At 40.7% G+C, this 25915-nt stretch overlaps 1 protein-coding gene across 1 annotated transcript in view; it reads right to left on the bottom strand.

The window, feature by feature from the left end:
* Nucleotides 1-542: 542 nt before the first annotated feature.
* Nucleotides 543-25915, bottom strand: part of LOC141014652 (CD166 antigen homolog A-like) — a 43373-nt gene continuing 18000 nt past the window's right edge. The window contains exons 2-16 of the mRNA XM_073488536.1: nucleotides 14275-14381; nucleotides 13816-14029; nucleotides 13035-13099; nucleotides 12495-12582; nucleotides 12101-12265; nucleotides 10276-10400; nucleotides 9922-10054; nucleotides 9486-9598; nucleotides 9265-9391; nucleotides 8577-8698; nucleotides 5409-5541; nucleotides 3672-3701; nucleotides 3073-3184; nucleotides 2193-2328; nucleotides 543-2099 (exon numbers count right to left, since the gene is read on the bottom strand). Of these exons, the coding sequence (XP_073344637.1) occupies nucleotides 2226-2328; nucleotides 3073-3184; nucleotides 3672-3701; nucleotides 5409-5541; nucleotides 8577-8698; nucleotides 9265-9391; nucleotides 9486-9598; nucleotides 9922-10054; nucleotides 10276-10400; nucleotides 12101-12265; nucleotides 12495-12582; nucleotides 13035-13099; nucleotides 13816-14029; nucleotides 14275-14381 (1637 nt within the window). The 3' untranslated portion in view covers nucleotides 543-2099; nucleotides 2193-2225. The remainder of the gene's footprint in view (nucleotides 2100-2192; nucleotides 2329-3072; nucleotides 3185-3671; nucleotides 3702-5408; nucleotides 5542-8576; nucleotides 8699-9264; nucleotides 9392-9485; nucleotides 9599-9921; nucleotides 10055-10275; nucleotides 10401-12100; nucleotides 12266-12494; nucleotides 12583-13034; nucleotides 13100-13815; nucleotides 14030-14274; nucleotides 14382-25915) is intronic.

The following is a 25915-nucleotide window of genomic DNA, read 5'->3' as shown; positions in this document are numbered from 1 at the left end:
AAATGTGTTATTGCAGTAATAATCAAAAATCCCTGATCAGGTTTGATATGGATTTATGATCAAATTCAATACCTTGATCAGTCTGGTGCACAGAGATTATGATTTTCACATGTTGCCTTATATGAAATATAAGTGGCCAAAATTCAATATACAGTATTTACAATAGTTTCTACCACGGATGAATGAAAATATGGAAAATCTCATTCTAAAATCTTTGACTTTTATATTTTTGTACCTCTGATGCAGAAACATTTTTACATTTACTCCTATTGAATTCATTACTGATTTCATACATGGAAATAATATTTTTTCCCCCATTTACAACTCTTTCCTGCTCTGTTATAATATATTTGCTACTATATTATAAGTATTGTAAAATTATCGTACAACTACAGTCATCAGTCGTTCTCTGCCATCATCAACCCAGAAGTTCTCTGCACGTATTCAAGCAAAAAACATTTCTGAACCGTGTTGCTCTTTATTTCAAAAGATGATCAGATTAAAAAAAAGAGAAAAACAACATAATTAATATCCAGTGGACATGACTTTTCCAAATGTACACTTTATTTTAAACAAAAGTACAAAAACAAACATCAGGTATTTACAATACTTGCATGGCAATGTTCACTTTCTTTGGTCATTCTTCCAATTTGATGGTTTTAAACAAGGTAGGCAACAAAAACAGCAGCTCGGAGGTCTGAATTTATAACATGCTGAATCTACAGTATATTCAACCAGACGCTACTGATGACTCAGAACTTAATTTCATTTCTTTAAAGTCTGCAAGCAATTCTTCAACTATTTAAATCCATGTTATGAATAATGTAACAATTATTGAATTTGCCTACCAGGTCATTTTAATCTTGAACAATATAAATAGCAAAAAAGAAAACTAAAACCACATACTTCACAATTACATCCTGGTCTTGACAAATGCTCAAATTTCGTAAATGCTCTCGAAGGACCAAAATTGTGACATGAAGCCAACAGCTGCGCGTATTCCATTGTATTCTACACAGATCTGACATGAAGACATGAACCCTAGTGCACATCACAAACTGAAGCAATTACAGGTAGATTTTCAAAAGAAGGCAAACATATCAGAATGGCTCAAAATGATGCCATACAGTAGCTACACGATATACAATCATACCTCAACACTGATGGAGCACAAATGGAGAATTTACAGCCTTGACGGGTTAACTAAAACAACTACCAAACGATGGCTTTATGTGAAACAATCTGTGCAGCCAGTAAAATGAGTTATGCTTTACATTCTCTCAATAATCTACCTGCGTGTGTTATAACATAGTGGTTATGTTGAATGTACAGTACATTTGAAAAAAGAGGCAAAAAAAATGAGCTTTGTTTCTGTCATTTTCTCTCCTGCAAAGAGGTACACAGTCAAAGAACGAAACAAAAAAATAATGTAACACCAAAGAACTCTGTGGCACATCACCTACTTCCTGCAATGCAACATGAAAATCATATTACCATCTACAACTAATGCCGAGTATAACAGTATACCCTTAGCCCTTTCAGGAAGTTCATCTCAAATCCTGCCTGAATGAAAAAAGATGAAATTTAAACAGATTTTACACTGATGTTGAAGGCAGAGGTTGTTTTCGACTGTGATGAAACTAAGAAGCGATGGCGGTGACGATGACGCGGCCCTCGGTTCCTGCTCCGAGGGCGTCAAACACAGACTAATGCAGGCCTACACATCCTTACAGCAAAGGCAACTGGTCTAGTAGTAATTTTTTTTATCAACTAACGAAACCCAAAAAAAGAAAAGATCTGCATTTTCTCCCAATTTCATTCTAACAAACATGAATCCTAATAGTAGACGAGTTTACACAAGTATCAATAGTGCAGACAAGTTATGTATATCACATACAGAATCCATTCTTTTTGTTTTTTTAAGGGAATGGAGGGGTGAAGGTCTGAGGGACTCGGGGGTGTGTTTGGATATGCTTTTTTAGTAAAATTCTCCCTGAAACCAAATCGTCTTCATCCCAATGTACACTCGTGTTTTTTTTTCTTGTTTCCCAAAAGACAGAGGTGAAGAGAAATGTGCAAAAGTTCCATGTTCTCACTTTCTGGAAAGAGAAGATTGTGAGAAAACACTGTTATTTGAAAGAGAATGACTTTTTGAATCTTTATTTAGGCATAAGGTGGTTTTTTGTTTCTACCTTCCACATTCCCAAAGGATGGTTGCTGTTTCTTTACACCTCAGCTTTTTGGCTGTTCTCCTCCACTTTCTCCTCCAGCTTTTTCTCCTCCTCAGAGGAGCCGCTCTCCTTTTCACCAGTCTTCCAGCTTCCTTGCCTGTTTAGAATAAAACATTGTTACCTGACATGCTGACAATCCTTCCTTTTACTGTTATTTATATAAAAACAAACTGTATATCTAATATCTGATAATATGTAATACACAATTTCCACTTAAATGGAAGTTGCATTAATCCCTGTACTGCCGCTTTGTTCATCTATTAGCCAGTTGTGTGTTCATGATCAATCAAGAGCAAATTCCCTTAATTCGGCAAATGTAAGGATGATCACCAACCACAATCAGGCCGCTCCCCCGGTGCCAAAGACCCCAATTGGCCCTAAAAGCCGCACATTCACTAAGGAGAATTGATTTTCTGATTTTCTGTTAATTCAGTTAAAGAGGAGCCAAAAGTTAGATGAGAGGATCAATACCACTCTCATATCCAACTGTCAAACTTGAAGCTGGAGCCAAGAGCCAATTAGCTTAGCTTAGCATAAACACTGAAAGCATCTGCCTATCAGCCCCTCTAAAGCTGTTATATGTTGTTTGTTTTGGTTTAATGGGGGGGTTGTGGTGGACTTCTTGTCAGGAGCAGTTACTTCCTGACATGTAAACCCCTGCAAAACAACAACTTTGACAAAAAAGTATGTCTGTATGTTGACCAAAACTAGACTAAAACTATGAAGGACAAAATGACTAAAATTTGACTAAAACTAATAAGCATAGCAAGACTAGATCTAAAATAGCTGCCAAAATTAAGACTGAGCAACATTTGCAACCTCGTCATTGTTGATTTCTTACTTGGATTTCTTCATGTAGACAAAGTATGCCAGGCCTATAACCGCGGTGGCGACGAGGAGACCGACTACAACTCCGACCACCAACTTGGTTTGGTCACCGTCCTCTAATGTGTCTGTAACAAAGACGCAAACAGGAACATGAGAGACGCAGGAGACACACTGCAATATGAGTCCAGGCTGAATGCATACAAATAAAGGGAGGGGGAGAAGCCATTATGTGCAATAAAGGCATTGATGAGTGGACACATCCGCACTGTACATGGTTATGACTCATTGACTTAAATGTTAATGACAGATATTCTCATTTTATGACTCATTTCATCAGCCAATGGGATCATGGACAATGTTGACATTTTGTCAGGATGCTGGTAGCTCCATTCCTCTTATTTCTTCACATCTGTATTTTATTCATGTGAACACACTGTCCAAACATTGATTTTCCAGTTCTAGTTGTAGAGTCCAAGACAAGGTGATGATATAAAGGTAAATATTTGATCAAGAAGCCGTCCTTCAGTAAACAACATTTGATTCCCCCATAGTCTTTACTCACCCCCACCCCTCCCACAGTTTCTTACAAGCAAGAAGACTGCTACAACTTACCTTGTTTATCCACTCTCACATCCTCAAATACTGAAATCAGATATAAAATAAAATTAACGTCCAACCAAAAGGAGAAAATAAAACAAGTTTGAAAAGTTACTACTCTACTTCTAGTCTACTTCTGCATGCAAAGTAGTCCAAAGAGGGAACAGATTAAGTCCAGCATCCCAACATACACACACTGAGCGAGGAGGGAAAAGAAGAGGTGAAATGCCGTCTCAAACACGCAGGAATGAGTAAGCAACAGAGCGCAAAGAATGATTTTAACACTGCAGACAACAGTGTGGACAAAGTGTCAAGTGCATGCAAGTCAATTACATTTTAAAAGGTTTGATCACCAAGAGGCAAACCACCACCAACAGAACAGAAATCTGTTAAAACCTCAAAAGCAGAATTTAGTTTTGCTTCTAATTTATACACCATGTATCTGTTAATGTCACTGATCTCATCAGTTTTTCCTTTTAAGATTAAAGGGACAGTTCTCCCCAAAATAAAGGAAGAAAACACAACACTTTTCCTCCAACCTGTGATGCCATTTATCCATCTAGATCTGGGGTGCCCAAACTTTTCCCCTGAAACGTACTGGTAGGCTACGAGCCAAAAGCAAACACCTAATGTATTGTTAAGGTGAAAAATGGTGGCCTACAGGGATCCCGAGCCTCCTTAATTGATTGACTTCCTGCACGTGCTATTCTGTGTTATTCTGCCTCTTGTCATCAGATCAGTAAAAACAATTAATAATTAGGAATCTTATATATTCAAAGAACATTTTTATCTGTTTGTTTTTTACTATTTTTTAAATAAGTTTTTACATGAGAAACATCTGGCGGGCCACATCTAGTCTTACTGCGAGCCAAATTTCGCCCTGATTTAGATTATTTAGTTGTGACTTGCCAGGTTTTAGACAGGGAAGGCAGATTATTGGCCTGGCTGCATATGGTGGCCGATATTCAGCATTTTCCGGATTACTGGTTTCTTTTTTTTTTTTTTTTGTCATATCGCCGATAAAATAAATTAATTTAAAAAGAAGCTACTTTGGCTCTGATGCAGCAATCCCAAATATCACTCTCCTTGATTTCTCAAAATCGGTATCGTCCCTGAAAAAGCCAGATCGGTCGACCCCTAGTTTTGGAGATGTTTAGAGATAAGCAGTATGTAGATGAGTAGATGAACGCCTTCTTCCGCGCAGTGATATGTTTGGTGTCTGTAGTTTGGTAAAAAGTTCCGACATGAAACTGCTCACAACAAAGTCTGTGGATTATCTTGCAGTAAACGGGTCATGATTTCTGGGAAGAGACATTGATGTTGAGTCTTTTCAGTGCATCTAGTTCCATTAAATGAAGGAGAAGGAAAAACTTGGCAGATCACACAAAAACAATCAAGAAAGATAGAGAGCACTACGGCTAAGAGGAAAAGATGCACTTTCGTTTTTGGAGTGAACTGTCCCTTTAAAGTAAACTGATTGATTGAAAACAAAATATATGTCAGAAAGGATTGTGTGCATACAGAAAAATTAGAGTTTTTGTCAACACAAAGAATAAAAACATCCTACATTAGGTGATTTTACCTGCTAAATTACTGTAGTTGTACTTAAACATCTCAACATGATATAAAGTTAACATGCAGACAGAAAGTGTTAGCAATCAGAGCAAGAAAACATCCACAGAGGCAGGTTACTGTGTTAGACTTTAGGAAGCGGAGGGAAACGAGAGGTCTGTGCTACCACTTTGTACTTACAGGATGACACATTTATAGCTTTAGTGTCCGCGCCAAACTCATTGGACACCATACAAGAGACAGTCAGATTTGCGGTAGGCACGACTGTGATCTTGTGTGTTATCTTTCCGTTGATGAAGGGACTCTCATCGAGCTGAACAATGAGAGAAAAAACACCCACAAATGTTAGCATGTACATATCTGACACTGCTGGATTTATAAATCTGCCACGGCCTGTGAGAAGTGCAGATTTTGTGCCACTAGGGGGGGATGTTGGATTGAATTGTGACTCAGCCTTTCCATGACAAAGACACTGCGTGTGCCTGTGGGATATAGACACTTGAGTCTCCGAGGAGAACCTCAGACACAAAGACTAACTGCCAACACCCTTTTCACATCCTCTACACATACAAGAGGATGTGGCAGTTTTGTAAATACCCATTACCGAGCCCGTATTCAAGCCCTCACATTATTCCCCCTGAATAGGCTTTAAAAGATGGAATGAGAGGAGAAAAAATAAACTTTGACTGAAATGTAGAAACGCGTGTTATCTCAAAAATGCATTGTACTCCGGTGAAAGAGTTCTGTGCACCTTTGTAGCTGATTAATTATTGCACACAGGTTCAGGTTTTTGGGTTATTTTGGAGGTTAGACACTGACTGAAAAGGCTGAAAAGAACTGCAACCATCCCACACACACCCTCAGGTTCATACGTAATTCAAACTGCTTCACTGACTGGGTTCTGCTATCAGTGTGCACGCAGGTACGCCACAGAAACAAAAGAGAAAAAAAAGGTCCATTTAAAACAGTTGTTTGTGTGACAGTCGGGTGTAAAATACTGTGTTTGAGCCTGGAGAAATTTACTCAGCCACCTAGAAATGTTTGGACTAGATAAGTTCAAAAGTGTGACAGCTGGGGAAAATACCAACAGTGCAAACTGCTATGCACATAACTGGGAGTATTCAGTCACTCTGCAGAGCATGGTGAGTGGCAAAAGCAAGGCATGAACTGTCTCAGGATCAGGACACAGGCAGACCGTGGATTGTTTGGTTTAATAAACAGACAGCCTCCGTTTAGTCACACCTGCATATCTCTGTTATGCATTGGTTTGTTTAGAAGAAAACAGCGGCATGATATTTAAACAATATGAGCGTCTCAGCGGTTTGTCTTCGCTGTTTAAAGAGCTGATTATAGTGCCTGGAATGTAAAGTGTAGATTTCCATTCACCTGCTCTTGTCTACTTTGTCGACAACATACAGATGCTGTTGCCTAAGGACGCCACTGCAGTCGTTACTGAAGGACAAACTAGCTGCTGCCATCTTACATAGGAAGAGCTCTGGCAGAAGATGAATGTCTACGACAAATAGTATTGATTAATCAGCTAAAGAATGACTGCTTTAAAGGGGGGAAATGACAGAAACATTTAAAGCATTCAGAGTGATTTGTGTCTTTCGGTGTGTTTGTTGGTGGTCAGGATGTGAGGTGTGGCTATTTGCTAAGGCTGATATCCATCTTGTTGGGTTGCAACTGTCACTGATGGCACTGATGATAGATTCTGTTGTGTCTGTTAAGTTCTGTCAACCTTCACCTGCTGGCACATTTTCCATAGGCTGAGTCAAGCAAGAGGAACAAGACAACCTTCCACAGCAGTTCTGTCATTACTGCTGTCGGAAGTATCAACAAGTGAAAACAGATTATAGCTTTAAAGTTATAATCCTTGAGATCTGCATGAAAACATCGATCAGCATTTTAGCCCTTCAATGTATTTATAGTAATTTAAGGTGCAATATGTAAGATTTTGGTTTAAAACATTCAAAAATGAACTACAATTATCAACAGAATGTTAAAAAAAAAATGTCTTTGTATTTTGTTACATGAGTATCTCTGGAAGTTAGCATGCAAACTAGCTTGCTTCTAGCGTCATTGCTCCTAAAGAGGTGATATCCAATAGTAAAAACACCAACAATCCCCCGGTGAGCTGAGCTGAGCTTACCAGCTAACGTCTGCTACAGTTAGCGGCTACTTTAAGTGATATGCTGGCCCTACTTGTTTAAATCGACGGGTGTCCAATTCTCACATACTGCACCTTTAATTACCACTCTATTACGTAATTTTCATTGTTAGTGGCGGGGTCCGCCATTCCTATGCTGGATTCAAACTTCCTGCCGACACAAAATGAATCTGCAGGGAAATCATGCAGCATGTAATCCAGCTTTACTGTGAATTACTCAAATACTACTCGAGTACTCCTTTATTTCACACAGGTAAACACACAGTTTATATACAGTATCTTTCCTGTTTATCTTTCTTTTCCTCTTTTATTTGTGAATACTTTACCAGTGGCTGTATAGATTTTTGTGATACAAACAATAAAAAGCATGATTGAAATATAGCTGGAGTTTGCTTGGTTCTGCTGTAAACAGATACACCAGTTGCTCTGCAGTTGTTTTTCTGACAAAGTAGCAGCTCAAGAGGTGTTTGCCTGTAAATTAAACCACACCAGAACTGAAGTCTTGAGGTTTGTAACTTCAAACTGTGCTTGTAGAAAATGCCCCTTTGCAAAAATGGGGCACAGTGGCAGTGTATAGCTAACATGCATTCGCATTTAATTACCACAGGGTACCCTATTAAATTCACAACTCGCCTACACACCATCCTCCTCAATGGTGTGTTTGTTTAACCTACTGCTTCATGAGACATGTTTCCAAGTTATTTTTTATTTCAAGGAAGTTACTGAAAGGTGTATCCATTAAAAAAAACTAGGATATACACTGGGCGGAGGGCGTTGAGCCTTACACCAAATTCAATTTTGTTAACGGTGTCTAGTAGTATCACAAGTAGTATCACACTAGTATCACAACCCAACATTTGAGCATTTATCCTTCCTTCTATCCTTTTTTCAATTAGTTCCTATGTGACAATGAGCTGAGGAACGACTGCATTTACAATTGCAGTGCTACTGTACTTGTTACTGTTAATACAGCTCATTTCCCTCTTGGGTTTCTTCAAGCTTGGAGGAATGTGCACAATTATCTGCGCTGAGTGCACATGGAAGAAAAAGACCCCAGATGAATTAATGTAAAAAAAAAAATCCATAGATACTCTTTGACCTTGAGAGCTTGCAACAATTATCGATGAAAGAAATTTCTGTAATCATGATTACTAATGTAGGAGTGTGAGTGAGCATACCGAGGTGCCGTTGATGCTCCAGGAAACAGCTGGCTTCGGGGAACCTTCAGCCTCACAAATCAGGACTTTATGCTTGCCGTCTTCGCCGCGCTGTTTGATCAGCTTACTGATAACTGGAGCACCTGCAACAGGACGTAACTCTTCAGATACATCTGAATGAGAAGATGGGTTTGTCGTGGCTGCATTTCATTCATGAAGGATTTATAGTTTGACATTCTGGGAAATACCCTTATTGCTCTCTTGCTTAGAGGCGAAAACACATACCACTGTTACGTCTGTACAGGAATTATAGAGCTACAGCAAGCAGCAATGTACCTTAGCTTATCATAAAGATAGGAAACAGGAGCAAACAGCTAGCCTAAAGGTAACAAAATCTGCCAAACAGCACTTCTACAGTACACTAATTAATAGGTTTAATGATTGATTGTTTAATCTTTTTTTATATGAATTAAACAAACAAAATAAAACATGTTAATTGGTGAGCTTCAGGGGGATTTTTTATTTAAGTTTCTAGCTGCATCTGCCTGTTTCAAGTCTCTAGGCTGAGCTGAGCTAATCAGCTGGTGGGTGCTGTGCAAACATGAGAGTGGTATACATTTTCGCTAAATATAAGATCGAAATCTTTCTTCTAACTCTCAGCAAGAAAGCATTTCCAAACCTTTCTGAGTTTCCTTTTTTACGCCCTTACCTTCAACAACCAGCTCGAAAGAAGCTTTTCGGCTGAGGAGCCCCATCGTCACCTCGCAGTCATAGCGGCCGGACTCGGAGAACGTCACCTTCGTAAACTTGGGCTCTTTGTCCAGTTTTACATTATCCTGATTTGATTGAAAAGAGTATCAGCACTGAGAACAACAAGCACTCACTTGTCATCATTGATTTCGCCTTTGTTGTTTAAAAGATTGCTTTTACCTTTGTCCAGGAGACCTTTGAGTCTTCAGAAGCATCAATCTGGAGAGTTAGATCCAAGGTCTCACCGGCTTTCTTGATGATAGTTCCAGAGGGGCTTAAATTGATGTCTAGGTCTAAAAAGCGAGGATGTGAGGATGGTAAAAAAGATGGTTCAGAGGGCTGACAAGGGTCGAAACATTCCTGTTGTTAACCATACAACCCTGCACTTGGCTCACAGCCCTGCAAAAGCAGCTTATTAGAGGCAGCGTGGGTTGACACTTGACAACACTTTTCTCAACAAAGCATGGCAAGACAGGTAGGCTGGCAAAGAAAAACATTAACTTTCTTTTCTCCAGCAAACATTTTAATAATAAATACGATTACAATGACGCTGGTATGTGGCAAAATTGCAGAAATGTCTATTTTTCAAGAAATACAACATGTTTTGGTCTCTTACATTTGACTGCGATTTCCTTCGACGCCTCCATTGTTGGGTTGTCAACGAGAGAGCATTTGTATTCACCAGAGTCGTCACGAGAGACATTCGTGATGGTGTAAGTGTCTGAGTTTTCCACTTTCATCACCTCTCCCTTCAAATACAATCAAACGATGGCAGTCGGTCAGTTTACAATGCTTTATTCCCTAGTGTGACATATATTTGTTTTACAACTGGAAACAGGAGTTAAACAGGTATACTTAAAGGTATACTTCTCCATAAACAGGAGAAGAACATAATACATTTTCAGATCCAAAGTTGCATGGATGAAAGGGACGTATGAGAATTTGATGAGATATTAATGAGTATATGTACCTTAAGGTGGAAGTTGAAGCTGGTAGGAGCTGGGTTACCATCGGCCTCACACTTCAGAGTCACGTTGTCTCCCTCTACTAGAGGGTCCTGAGCGATGACCTGAAGGACGATGTTCTCTGTGGAGTCTTTGCAGAAAATAAGAGGTAGAAAGTCAGAGATGTGGATGTGTATTAAGGTGTATTAAGTGGAGCGTGTGCCCCCAACAGCTCACTGCAGGCACTGCAGAGACAGACCGTGGCAGTACTCTGCAGAGAGCTGTAACTTTGTGCCTCAGTACTGGTTATGACCAACTTCAAAATGCAGCTGAGGAGCTGGTTGAATTGCAGTCATATTCTCAGGCACTCGACCAAACAATCCTTTTAAGGTTCAATGTTTCTGCTCCATCTGAGACAAACTTTTCACATTTCTTCTGTTCCCGCACTGATAAGTTCTACTTTAAAGGCCCTGTTGAGCAGGTAACTTCAATATTTCATGCTGCGTTTGGTATAAATCCCAGTGCAGAGTCTCAAGATCCACACCCAATATTTCTGTCACCATTAAAGGTGTCTCAACTGTTGTCTTTCCAGAGTGGAAGCAAAAAGAAGTGTTAATATATTCTGAAAAGTAACACAGGCGGCAGTCAGTCTCCACTGGCTTCAGCTGAGGTTTTGAAAGAGTTTGTCTTGGTCTTCGTTGAAAGCTTGTGGTTCAGGAGCTGCGGCTAATGTAGTCTTGACAAGCCCAGCGAGACCCTGCGTTTGATTTTGGAAACTACTTGACTTCAATTAGACTTAGAATTACCTTTGACTGGATTTTTATATCCGTGTCATATCAAACAAGATTTTGCAGCATTACATTACCGCCAATAGAAACACACCCACTTTAATAATTGAGGCTCAATATTAGAAACAGCAGCACTCTTTCACTTCTGTCAATACTTTTTAACCGTGTTTTAAATGAGAAAATAACAATGCTTACTGGGGACAAAAGCACAGAATCAAGAAGAATACTCTTCAACAGATCAAGCTGGTGTAACACAGCATGTCCAGAAGTGCCAGACTGCTGCAGTCTTGTTGTTTTTCAGACAGAACCTTCTCCCTTTAATACTGCAAGACCGTCTGTTTTTTTTTTCCTGCCACCAGCTCGCAGAAAGTCGTGACATACATACAGTGAACTGGAAAAGTACCCGAGAGGGCACTTTGTCATGTTTTATCTACCACAGGGGCTTCCAAGAGGGCAATTTTGCTGCGTTTTTCGAAAGTAAAGTGTCTTTTATATATATGTGTTATATTAAAGGTTGCTTCATAAAATCGTATGACGGAGGGCTAAATGTGACTTCTTTGTTTCCTTTCACAATTGGTGCATCCCTCCGTTTAAATATGTCTAAATCTCAGCAACAGAAACGTCACAAAATGTTATTTCTTGGCCGGCTAGCTATCTCTAGTGTTTATGCTAAACTAAGCTGAGCTAACCTGTTGACTGTAGCTTCATATTTCACATAGGGACATGAGAGTGGTATCAGTCTTCTCATAACTTGGCAAGGAAATAAGTGCACTCCTCAAAATTTGGTACTATTCCTTTGAAAACTTTACATTTAATATTATAGAAAGTCTGCGAGAAGATGTTTGAAACAACCTGCTAACATAAAAAAGGACTTTCTTTGGTGAGACAAATGTAGGACAGAATATTAACTTTTCATAGTCTGTGGTGATGGTGAAAAAAGACCAGCATTTTAGTGCCATTTTCTGCTGATGTTACTCTGACAGCAGCTTGTCTGCAGACAGCGGTAAGTGCTGTTTAGAAAGTGTGTCCAGTGAAAGTTGTTTGCAGGTGCACGGTGACTCACAGGTGATGTTGAAGCTCACTGGAGAGGAGGCCAGTCCCTTGTGCTGAGTGATGCAGGTGAACTTGGCGTCCGTGTCCTCCTTCTCGGCTGAGTACTCCAGTATGGATGAAGTGGTCGCAAGTTTAGTAACAGGGTCCACCTGCACTGAGGCCTGGATGGAAATCCCTGGACAGAAAACAAACAACTCAGCCTGAAAACTAAAAAATGACCAAAACACTGCATTCACACTGCTGGTGAGTGCAGAACAAGTCATCACTGAAGAGTAATTCACAGTAATGGTCCCAGCCAGAGAGAATTAACACATTTGTGAATGTAATATTTATAAATGTCAGAGCAACTCTGGAGGCTGTTTTGTTAGCGCTTACAGTCATGCAACAGGATGAAGAAAACATACCTTTCCCATCAGCCACCAGAGGCTCATTGTTCTTTAGCCATGTGATTTCTGCAGCTGGGTTGGCATCTTGTGCAACACATGTTCCTAGCTGTGAACAAAACAAAATCAAAACTTGAGAAAAACAGCAAAAACCTGCACTCGAGGACAAAAATATTGGGGAAAAAAAGAAATCGACACTTCACATATTTAAAATAAATCTGCATCATTTTAAAATGACCGAACATCAGAGCGAATTAGTATTTTTAGTGCCTCTCCGGCACTTTGACGACTGAGCAGTTTTCTACGCAGTAGACCATGAAATGCCCAGAGCATTTCTAAAGCCCCTCAGATCCTTTGGGTATTTTAATTGCAGTAGGGACGGAGAAGGGGGGGTTCTGCTTGTTACTAATTCATGAGAATCACTTGAAAGAACTCATTACTGTAGTAACGTGGTCTCTGCCATGCCTCGAGATACCTGAGCTCATGTGACGGATTTCCCTTGATGTTTTACTGTCTAAAATAACGTAGGCATAAGCAATGTTTATCATTAAAAAAACCCACCTTAGTGCGTTTGCCGATCTCCAGTTCCTCCGCTTTGTCAGAAATCTCCAGGCTTGCAGGCGTTTCTATAAAGCATGAAAAGTGTGTTAATGAATGGGTTTGTAATTAAAGGTGATTGGTGTTTGCAGTCATTCCAGCACTTAAAGGAGAAGCTCACCCAAAAAAAGAAAATTAAGTCATTATCTACTCATCCCCACGCTGATTGAAAGTCGGGTGAAAGTTTTGTAGTCCACAAAACATTTCTGGAGCGTCGCAGCAAAACAGTAGCATTTTCTTAAACAACTGAAGTAGATGGGGGAAAAAAACAACTGAAAAAAACCCATAAATGCCTCCATACAGCTCATATAGCGTATTTCAAGTCTTCAGAAACCCTTAGATCCCAAGTTGATTTAAAATATGTCATTTTCATCATTTTTAAAGGCAAATGTTCACTGTAGCTTCTAAGCTAAAAGTGTTAGCATGCTTCCCGTGTAGGGGCACGAGCTCAACTGCACGTCACAGGTGTAAATAGTGTCTTCTGGGCTTGCAGAGATTTGGATTGTGCTGGACAAGCTGTATGGACCCATTTTCTACATTTTTTTTCTGTTTGATTTTTTTTGTCTACAGGAGAATTTGAAATATTTTGTGCTGTGTTGCTCCATAAATGCTTTGTGAACGATGAAACTTCACTGACTTTCCATCAACATGTGGGTGAGTAGATAATGACTAAAATTTTCATTTTGGGATGAATCTATCCTCCAGAAGAGAGAGCTATTTTAGACTTATGGCAGCTTGTACTCACTGTAGATTTCCACATTAACAGGGAATTCTTTGATATCTGCGCCCGCCACCACCATGCAGGTGAAAGTCCGCTGGTCCTTCAGCTGGGCCGCAGAGATCATCAGGCTGAAGTTTGCAGCCAAGCTCACACGGTCCTTGTACTCATCAGTGGAGATGATTGAGACGTTCTGGTTCGCCTTCTTGACCAGCAGGTCTCCAAGTCCGTCTACTTTGTCCTGGAGAGCAGAGCACAGAGGGTTGTTTTTTTTCATGTCTGTCACATATGGCATTGGCTTCCAGTTCAAATAAAAGCACAGTGTTTTGCACCACACCCTCTCTGTTAATACAGTGTCATATGGAGGGACAGATGCACGGTCTAATGCACGGCCCCTGCACTCAGACTGGGCGTGGTTCAGACATGATAAGTGGGTGTCAGACGGATGTCACCATTGTGAATCTATTGACCTCTGCTGTGACTTACATATTTCCATTTAGTGAGCAGGACGTCTTCTGCTTTTATGGCTCCATTGTTGCACGGGATCTCGAGTGTTTCCCCATAAAGGCCGACGACCGTCTCCAAACCGCTGACTGCAGAAGACAGAAGCAAAGGCACATTTTTCAATTACATTTTCAAGGGGGGGCTAATCTGGTCAGCGTCAACACAGCGTGAATTTTTTTGACGGGAAATTGAAATCCGTTATTATTCTGAATGCATCAAAGTCCCTCCTTTATGTTCATATTTGACTGGAGTTTATCAATACCACTTTGTGCTCGCCTACAGACGCCAAGAACTGCAGTTTCTATAGAGTTCTGCTAATTTTACAGCCCCTGGCCTAAATTTTCACTCAAAACATCGCCATGGAGACAAAGTGCTTGAGATAGGGGGGGATGGGAGGAGGGTGCAAGCAGAAGTGTCTCAATGGGCTGCCATGAGGGGTTTAGAGCCAGAGGGCCGCAGGGGAAGAAGAGGCGACTGAAAATGAGGTGTTTGCTCTGTTTTTTGGTATTCAGATTCACATTTCAGACCTCTCAGAGTTCAGGCTAAGGTAAACGCATGAGTGGGTGTGCGGGAATCTGACAGCTCAACTCCACAACAGCTCATCAGCAGTTCAGTAAAGTGTGAGGGAACAAAGCTGTGGCCGACCACTCTCTATCTGTTGAATCAGTGACAAACAATGTTCGAGTATTTACAGGAAAAGCGCAAAACAATGAAGATGCTTGAATATGCTGCTGTGTGCATTCAAGCCTGAAATTGTTTGATTATATTCATGCAAACTGCTGCAAAATGTAATGCCATTTCTGCAGCGCAACAAAAGTTTGATTCTCACTCTAACTTATCTTTTAAAGGTTTCCTCGGAGTTGTGCAAAGATGGGGCGGTTAATTCATTTGCTTCGTGCGTGATACTCATTTGAATCCTGTTTGAATGAAAGTAAATACTTTTACTATGGTTACCATTGTCTACATCAGAGGCAGAGTAACAAGAGGGACCCTGAAGGCATATTTGCACAGTTGCTCGTGATGTCAGGATGAGCGGGCATGTTCAGAGGCACACAGATGTCTGGTCTATGTTTAATGTTAAACCTGCTTTTGTCAAGTGACTTTTACACCTCAAGATGATTAAACAAGCTCATAAAATTGTTATGCAATCCTGTAATGCCTTACTTACTACTAAAGATTCACTGTTGTGGAAATGTCTGTAATAAAGTGGATTCAACAAAGCAGTTCATTCAGAGTTTATTGCAATGTTCAGTCAATCATTTGCAAAAGGATTCCCATGTTTGTCACACTGAGAGATGGCTCGAGTGAAGTCCAGCAACCATATTTCTACACACAGGTCACACACACTAACAATTGTCCTGTAATTATTATACGGATGCTTATCGTCTTCTCATAAATCCTGAGTTTCTTTGTCAGCCTCTTTCTGCTGAGAAAAAGCTGAAGGGGAAGTCTCGTACATGTCTGCGTCTGATAACGCTTAACACCTGCTGGGAACTGTAGCTGGAACAGGTCCAACTTAAAAAGCAGGGAAGACCAAGCGCCACAATGTGGACTGAGCCAAAAAACAGTGCACACAATCCCAAAAAAATAGAACATGATTTTGTAATAAGAGTATAAATTTCCATTTTATACACAATATCACAGTTTGCCTGAAGTAAACAGAGTCTGCTGTTATTGGCGTCCTCCTGACACTGAGCTGAACGAGCTCACACCACAACACTTGTCACTCATCTTTATGAACCTGTCAGCTCTGGAGCAACATTGAGTCCTAAGCTGAATCTAACCAGTAAAAAACTGTCAGTAAGGCGGCTACAACCAGCTGTTGACAAACAACAGACAATACAGTAATATGATTTTAAACAGGACATGTTCTGACTCATCTCTAGTTCTGCTATGCTCTGATTTTAAGTTGTTTCCTGCCATTGATGTTACTGATATGAACGTCCTGCCCTGTGGCCACCAGTCTCGCTTTAAAAAACTGTTTGACATTTAGAAAAAGGGGACAAGATCGATACAAATTGTGTCTGTTAAATCTGAAGCCACAGCTGGCAGCTGGTTAGCTTCGCCTAGCGTAAAGGCTGAAAATATCCTGGCTCTGTCCAGAGCTGACAAAATTCACCTGCCAGCTGACCAATTACCATGTTATACTTGTTTATTTAATCTATTCAAAACTGAAGTGTAAAAACACAAGTTTACAGGGGCTAGAGCAAGGGTGGTTGCCCCAGTTTCAGTCTTTGTGCTAAGATAAGCTAGCAATCACCTGGCTTTAGCTACATATTTATTGGACATATATGCATGTGGGGTATCAATCTTCTCGTCCAACGCTCGGCAAAAAAGCCAAGAGGGTGGAGCTGGGGAGGATCCTGATTAGATCTGAGAGAATCACAAAATAGCCACGCCTGAAAGCATACCCTTCTTTATCGTCTAATTTACTCTAAATGTGACCAGAATGTACAAAGAGAACATCATGGCGTATTGAAGAAGACTTGAAACTAGAGATTGAGACCATACATTCATTTGGAAACTGTTAACTGAGGTAATAAATCAAGTGAGAAGATGGGAATGAAGCTGACATGCAATCAGACTTCTTTTTGAAACCAGTGGAGTCGCGTCCTTCTGGCCATCAGACAGAATGCAGGTTTAAGCACCTCAGCATTGGCTTCACTTTTCAAACTCTTTATACAGTCATTGAACATCTGGCACTGGCTGCTTTATGCATAACATCATAGTGTGATTTATTTAGAACTGAACTTGATTTAGCAGGTTTCATAATTCACTATGAAATCTGTACAAAATTAGACAGATTGATGGAAGCAAAAACAAAATCGACACAGGAGAATAAAAAGGGCTTTAGAAATATGAGGTATATCTGTGATGATGCCTATGATCAGTGCTTAAAGCTGTGGAACAGGAGCTGCTTATGTGAGCATCAAAGCAGTGTAACGCACCCAATAACAACTATTTGAGAAACACAGACACCACAGCACTGCACCCACATAGATACAATCCATGCATTTAAATAAGGCTCGGCGACATTTAATCGTGACAGCACAGGACAAAACAAACATCGACACATTTCAGCTGCTGACAGTTTTACCAGGAATTCTTCAGCAAGGGATAACTGCCAAATATGGCACAATTAAAACTATTTCCTGCATTGACTCCTCTTATTGTCTACGATTTGCCACACCTGTAATCTGCTCCTCTCGCATTATGGAGTGAATTAAAAGGATGAAAAGCTTATTCATGCATTGATCGGTCTCAATAGTGATTTTGCTGGGTTTAAATGCCACCTAACTTCAGGTATTTGAGCATTTTCGACATCCCTGTATTCATGAAAAGCATGAAGCATGCAGCAAATGGGCCGTTTGCTGGACTGTAAATGTGTGTCTGCATTTCACAGAGACTTGCTCACATCCCCGATTTTGGCAACTGGGCGTACATCAGTCCCGTCCACCTGAAATGGTAATGCAGATTGCTGGTGCGAGCACAGCACACTCATGTAGCCATCCCACACTCCCTTGTTTTTGTCTTTCTGATGTAAATCTAATGAAACTGCCTCTCATGCTTGAACGGGCTTCAGCTCAGACATGCAGGTTTTCTGGTCCAGGCAGAAAAGATTGCACACGCTGGGCGGAAAAAGGAGACATTGTGAATCTATTAAGGGGAGGCAGTTAATGAGCTCTCTGTGCAAGGCATGGGGACATGTTTTGCATTTGTGTCAAATTTGATGATATCCTGCTACAATTCATTTTTTTGAGTTATTTAGGGTGTCAAAGATAATCTGTCACTACCTAGATTAAGTGCTACACCTGGGCGTGTTGGTGCCAGTAAACGCTAATGGTCGAGGAAACATCCTAATGTTATTCAGGATCAAGTTGGCAACCAAGTCCACGTATGTTTTCCTCGCGTTGAGTCGTCCTCAGGAGACAGTGCTGCACAACCTCCTCTGCTGAATCTTACAATTGTTCAGTAACGAGACTCAGTTATATTCAGGTTACGCTGCAAGTGCTGCAGTGTTGGAAAAGGTTATCGCACTTCCTGTATAATAGACTCCTTACATTTCAAATTCAAATAGGCATTTTTGAATATTCAAATAAAGCTGTGTTCAGCCTCTCTGAGAACTTTAAAAGAGTCTGCATTAAGGGAAAGGCTTTATCTGTGCAGATTACACTGTTACACAATGAGAACTAATCGCACATGTTGAGTTACAGAAGACAAAGCTCCTGCTGCTTACTGAGATAAGGTAATCCTTCACAACAAAAGTAGGTGAACAGTGTGACTTCACGTTGACAAACACATGCACACTCACACACGCTGCACAGAGAAATTATCACTTCTAACAGTTGTCTTTATGAATAGAAGGTGCTAACAGGCAGGTTAACACTGTTGTTTTATTGTTGTACTTTATTGTTCTAATTGTTTGTTTTGTGAGGAAATAATACCAAAAGTTGCATTTTATCTCCCCCTCTCCCTTTTTTTCTGACCCTGTTAAATCCACATTTATAGCAGACAAAATACTTTTTCCAATAAGCTTACCTTGTGAAGGAGAGGCTGTAAAACGGTGGATACTTTTTTTTCAGCCACACAACTGCACAAAATGACTCAGAATTTGAATCAGAATTTGACCTACTCGATCCGATAACATTTGGAAAGTCAGAAATAATTGTTTTCCCATTCATGTCAGCCAGGTGCTAAACCAGAAGTTAAGCAGCTTGGTCGTCGGAAGTCTTGACCGAGACCTCGGAAGTTTTACACACAAGAAGTCAAGCTTTTTTGGCTTCAAGCGTCACTGAGCAGCTTTCATAGGAATGAACAGGGCTCTGCCTCCGATCTTGCATACAGATTTTAATTTTTGGATCCATGCTTGTAGCAAATAGCTACAGCCAACAGCTAGCCAGCTTAGCTCAGCTCAAAGTGTGAAACCGGAGAAGCAACTGGCCTTGCTCTCGCCCCTGTAAACTTGTTTTGACACTTCAGTTCTGTTGAAATCTGTTTTACCCGCCTCTAAACGTAAGTGGCGCAATATGCATGAACGTGACTACGTAGCAGGCTCAAACAAAAACATTATAGGAAGGACTAAACTTATTGTAAATGTACAGTTTAAGTCGCAATATTTTGATAGTATTACATTTTTCTTGGATTCGGCTGCATGCCACAAGAGGGAGCTCGTGTACCTCCAGCGGTACTCATACACACAGTTTGAGAATAGTGGGTTTATGGTGATCACATCCGTCTCTGTCAAATTAAAGTAAAATAAATGAATCAAATGGAAGGCTTAGCTGTTGGCTTAATTTTATTGACTGTTTCAAAATACAGCCCAGCTTTTTCCACACCAAGGCCCGCTGAAGAAGGCAATGCATGCATGGATGAGGGCAGCTACGACCGCAGGCGCTTCCCCCATGAATGACTGTTTCTCATTGTCTGAGTGGCCTGAGGACACTAAGTTTCGCTGCTGCATCTCGTTTTGCAAATTTTTGGCAGTTTGTCAAAAGCTTCAAGGGGACTATGTTTTTCATTCAGAGATAATTACTTTCTTTTTCCCATCACGCAGACCCAGCCTCAGGTAGCTAGCTGGAAGAAGACGGGTTATCATGAGGAAGTTGAGTTAAAATAATAAACAAAGTTTTGAAAGTATTTTCCAATGTGGGCATGTATCCAAAAGCACAAACTGAACACTGGAAGTGGTCTACTTGATTACTATACGCCGAATAACTTGAACAGCACCATATAGGAATGAGTCTGTCCAAGGCTTTAGGGTTCACATACGAGGTTGATCACACTTTTTTGTTTGCGAGAAAGTAATTCAAAGACAAACTATTGTAACATTACCAATATATTGGCAAGAGATGAAGAACAAAAATGGTATAAAAATCTAAAAACAGACATAATTAGACTTGTTTTGGTTTTTGGGAGGAATGGTGCTTTGTAAAAAACTTCTGTCAGCACCAATCACAAATATGAAGCATATGAAAATCCATTGCTGGGGTTTCTGAGACTTCAAACAGAAGCAATGCGTCAGACTTCTGAAAACATGTCATCAGATCATAATCGCGTTTGTGAGCACCTCTTATAAAATTAAAGTCACGAAGCACCGGGCTGATGAAACTATGTTTAGTCTGTTTTCAAGCTGTTACAGCCAAAGATCTATATTCCAATGCACTACACTTTGTCTTCATCCAAAATAGCTTTGGCACGCCAGGCTTAATGTGGATTTCAGAGCTCTCATACTGGACACAAAAAATTAGCTGATGCTCTGGCGATGGTAAATCAAGTAATAGACAGGCGAGTGACAGAGACAGGAGGCAGCACCACAGGAGACACTTTCATGTTCCTGATTAAGGCGCCTCTATCCCGCAGAAGAGACAGGTGACGACAGCTCAGATATAAGCTCACCAGGGAAATCAGCTACCTCCCCACACTAGTCTCTATATCCCTGTTTTGCTACCTTACGCCCTCCCATTAGTGTGTATGTGTGTGTGTGTGAGTCAGTTTGTGTGAGTGTGCACGTCTTTGAGCTGCTACATCAACAAGAAGACGGAGGCCCAAACTTATTAAGTACTGAAAATGAGGATTGTGCAGTGAATGGAGATCCCATGGCGCAAGTCCACAAAGACTTGATGGCAAATAGCCCTCGCTTCAGAAGCAGTTCAGCGGTGAGGAGGGCAGACAGAACCACTTCAACTAGATCAATAATACTTGAGGAAAGTGCTGGATTCTTATACTGAACAGTGCTTGCCTAAGAAGCGAGAAATCAAAGAAAAGCCAACCTTGCGTGACATTTCTGCTTCTCGTCCTTGTCTTTTCTTTAATAATTTAACGAGCTCTGCATTTTGATTAGCCATATAAAGCATCTGAAACGAGAAGCTCAATCTGTCATTACTTAAAACGGAGGGACCCCCGTCGCCCAGGAGCTCTATATGCTGCTGTCAGCTCTTTCGCTCCGCACACGCCCATCAGCTCCTACTTTACTAGCTATGACAAGCACATGACTGTATTTGAATTCTGATACAGTATCACTTCATGCTGAGGAAGTGTTCCAGGCCAGCTAGCTTGAAGGGGGATTTTTTTTTTTTTTGAAACACAAAAGCTAGATCCTCGCTATCTCTGTCTGCCTCTCTCGAGGGAAGGGGTGTAATCATGTCACTGATGGATAACTGACAGCGGACTTGCACAACATCCCTCTCACACAGCTTCTCTTTTTGTTGCGGGCTGAACCATGGAGGCATCATTCCAAACGTCAACATTGTGTGCTCTATAATTTTGCTTTTTCCTGCCTACTATAATTGCCTGTCAGTGTCTTTTTGTCATAAAACTAAGGGCATAAGCTTGTATTTTTGTACCGGACTGTAGAGAGCTAGACAGCAAAAAATTATTAATGTCCACAGCTGAATGACTCTCCTCCCCTGAATGTTTTGGTCGGTATTTCTCCACAACATTATGCCTCTAAACAAAAGTTTGCAGCCCATCTTTACGGGTGGGCTAGTGACAGTGATGGCAATGTGAGTCTGTCAGTAAATCGTGGTCACCACTGAAACTGGTGGATGGATTGCCTTGAAATTTGGTACAGCCATTCATGGTCCCCAGGTGATAAATCCTAAACACTTTGGTGATCCTCCGACTTTTCCTCTAGCGCCACCATGAGGTTGACATTTGTGCTTTTGAGTGAGTCTCAGTAGAGATTCATGTTCCCCTCGGGATGAACTTTAATTACTTTGTTGATCCCTGAACTTTCCCTCTACAGTGGATGGGACCTAAGATGTTTTAATACCAATGCCACTATCATGCTGCTTATAAGTCAGTGAACGAAAGAGCTGGTTCTGGTCTGGTGCTGGTGTAAACGTCTCTTATTTCCCAGCATTGCTAGCAACAACTATGGCAGACAGCATCGACTCTTCACAGGTGTTGCTTCTGGCTTTGCATGCCTCCAGTGGCATCCAAACACGACTTGTCCTCGGACCACTGCTGTTTCGATTTGGCGTCCATAGTGAAAATCTTTTGTTAATCTCCCGTAGATAAGTCAGAACACGCTACACTAGCTCTGATTTTTTAAAATGGCGGTCATAAGCAGCTGTAGTTGATCCTTGGTCACAATAACCCCGACCCAAGCCTCAAGCGGTTCTTTGTTCTAGGCCAACAAAGTTTCCTGATTCCAGAGCGCAAAGAACTGGTTCCAGAGTAGACTCTGGCTCAGAACCAGCACCTGAACCATCTTGATTAAAAAAGGGGTATCTGATTCCTGATCAATTTTCTCTGTGAATAAAGAAGGCCTTCCCAGATATTCAGGTTCAAGGCAACTCTTTTATTAACTCTCTCTGAAAGCTGGAGCAAATGTCCGTCTGTAATCGTCTAAAATGAATGAAATCAGAATATTTATACTGTCAGAGTCAGAGAAAGCAGATTTTTTTCTTCATCAACGAAACCAGCAGTGGCACAAGTAATCCAATCCAAGTAAAAATACACAGCATTTCTGAAATTTAAGGTCATGCTGTCTAGAAATGTGGTTAAACGTATTTCAGATTTTTCCACCCTGAATTAAAATTACTCCTGTCATCCTTCTTTGCGAAATGAAGCCACGCTTCGGACAATTTTTTGCTCTTCTTATTGATGGAACGTCTACTTTATAAAATAAATCTATCATTGCAGAGATAAAACGTGTGAGCGGGATTACTCTTCTTTGCTGGAATTAGATTTTTTGGGGGAGATTTGATCCCCTGAACCACAAAAGGAGAGATAAAGTAGGTGCTGTGCGTTCTGTGCTCTTCCTCTCCACCATTACTTCTTCTTTTTGCAAGTTTCCAACAGCGTAGATAGATTTGGCATTACACCGACATTGATTTATAAGATTAGGTTTATTTAATTCTGATGGATCGACCAATTTGAAACTTCTCAATTTCCGTTCTTCTTCTCCAATCTAGCGCCATCATCAGGTTACAATTTTAATTCGCCAAGCTGTAACTAACACTTACTTTTTCATTACTCATAGATCTGATTATTTTCTGATCTCATTTCTTGATTTCATCTCCCTGTTTTATGCAATCAACAAGACCCAAAGACATTCAGTTTACGAAGCTGTAACTAGTGAATATTTAGGGCCCGAGCAGGGAACCTGCGAGGTCCCTATTGTAATTGCAATGATTATTATTATTTTTAGTTTTTTTTCTTTGTCCAAAATGATCGCATTTTTCACTGCCTGAATGTGAATGAAAAGTCAATTTTATTTGGCAAACACATTAGGCTTGGCGAAAAATTTTATAATCTGTTGTCGTTGTGATTTTTCACCACTTGGTGGCGCTACAATCAAGGAAAGTGCGTTTTGGCTAATAACTCCCACATACTTTGTCGCACATTCAAAAACCTTATATCCACGCGTTCAGTGAATCGGGCTGAATCTCTTGATATAGGCCACGCCCATTTCCGCCTACGGTTTTTTATGCTAGCTCGCAAAATGTCGCAAACCTACTTTTTCGAACTCCTCACAGGCAATTTCACCGATTTGCACAAAACTTTGCACACAGCATCAGGGGACCCTCATGACAAAAAGTTATTAAAAGAATTTTGGAATTCCAAACAATACTCAAGTTATTAAATAACAACTTCCTATAAAATCGGGTCAAAACAGGAAGTGTTGCATATCTTCACATTGCTTTGTCGAAATGACATGAAACTGAGGATACCACTTTCCCATGAGCCCATAAGGCTCTGTGCGAAATTGTGGTGGACGACCACTAGGTGGCGCTCTTTAAATTGAAGTATTTTATATCTCGACATTGGTGGGTCGGATTAACACAAAACTTGGTACAATTCTTGCCACTGCCCTTCTGAGGACAGCTGACGAAGGTGTTATTGATCTGACACTAGGTGGCGCTCTGGTGGCAGTTTCTTTTTAGATTTGGCACTGTGCCCACACCATAACACTTATGGATATGAAATTCATAGGGGTGGTAAAGACTGGCCCCTGTAACTCACACACCAAAGATGACCAGCAGTTGGCGCTATTATCAAGAAAAAATGTTTTTTGCTAATTACTCCCACATAATATGGTGCACATTGTTAAACATTATATCTATATGTTCCCTGAATACAGCCGCACCGTGTGATGTAGGCCACACCCACGTTCGCACTGAATTTCCATTCGCAAATTCGCCAAATGTCGCAAACCTGCTTTTTCGAACTCCTCCCAGGCAATTTTTCCAATTTGCACCAAACTTTGCACACAGCATCTGTGGACTCTCCTGACAAAAAGTTATTAAAAGAATTGTGATAGTATAAAGAACGACCAAAATATAAAACAACAATTTCCTGCACGTTGTGGTAAACCACACAGTCCTGCATATCTTGATGAAATACAGTCCGATTAACACAAAACTTTTTTGATTTGTCTTCCATGCCCACATGAGGGTTTGTGCCAAATTCGGTGCATATCCACCAATAGGTGGCGCTTTTATTGCTAAATGACGAAATGACAGCTTGACTTCCTTCACTTTCATTTCCTCAATGGAAGTTGTTGCAAGTAGAAGCCCCGACAGCAGCATGTCACGACAGCAGCGCGCCCCGACAGCAGCGCGCCCCGACGCGCGTGGCCTGCGAGGGCCCGTTCATCGCTGCTTGCAGCTTTAATTTGTATTTGTTCTTTATAACTGCCTGCAATGAATTTTCTATTATAAAATAGTTCTTCCAGCTCTAGTGCTGTTGTTGACAAGCTGCCTAAATTCGTCTATTTTGCAGAAATCATTTGCTCAAGTACTTTGGGGTTGACAAAAGCCACATTGTGTGAAATGAACTCCACTGACATCAGATTTTCCATTTTCCAAGCCTCATTTTATGTCACACCATCTGTCTCAGGCAACAGAAAGCTACCCTAATACCCTGAAGATGTTGCCCTGCATCTCTTTGACCTTCGGTTGGGTGTTAAGGTCTTTTAGAGGGAACCAATCTGCTAAAAAGGTCCATTTATAGACAGGACAACTGAGGACAAAGGTTTCATTTTCTGACAATGTCCCCCACAGGCTCAATCTGCAGTCCAGAAGAACTAGGCCTGTGTCTTTTTTTTTGGTTTTTAATAAGTGATCCTCTCTCTACGGAGTCTTATCTACAAGTTCCATGAGAAACGTTGTCACAAGTCGTACATTTATTAGTTTTATGACTGAAAAGAGCATGTGATATTTTCTGACATTAATATAACACTGAATTGATGCACAGACATGCGATGAAACAATATCAGAGTGGGAAATTAGTCTCAAGAACAGCAGAGCCATTTATTTTCCCGTAGATTATATTACATTCTCTATGCAACATAAAGGCGAGAAATCTCTTTCAAAGCATGTGTGCTCGAACTTTGAATGAACTCATTCACAGCATTCAGATAACTGAAAACTTGTTCAGCTATCACACACATACTGTATATCCGGTGCAGAGCCGGATCTACTGGAGGAATAAACACCTCTGATTCTGAGCCATTTACTGACAGGAGGGGAGCTCAGAGATTGCCTTCTCTTCACTCCTGTCTATCACCCTGACTGCCTCTCTGGTGAGTGCTGAGTTTAGTCATTGACCTGAATCACAAACACAGATGCACACATACTCTGCATGTCGTTGCTTGCTATTTTACGGCTAATGTACA

This window comes from Pagrus major, chromosome 2, assembly GCF_040436345.1.
Source record: "Pagrus major chromosome 2, Pma_NU_1.0".
Taxonomy (NCBI): Eukaryota; Metazoa; Chordata; class Actinopteri; order Spariformes; family Sparidae; genus Pagrus; species Pagrus major.
Note: the sequence above shows the minus strand (reverse complement) of the source record. Positions and strands in the feature narration are given on the sequence as shown.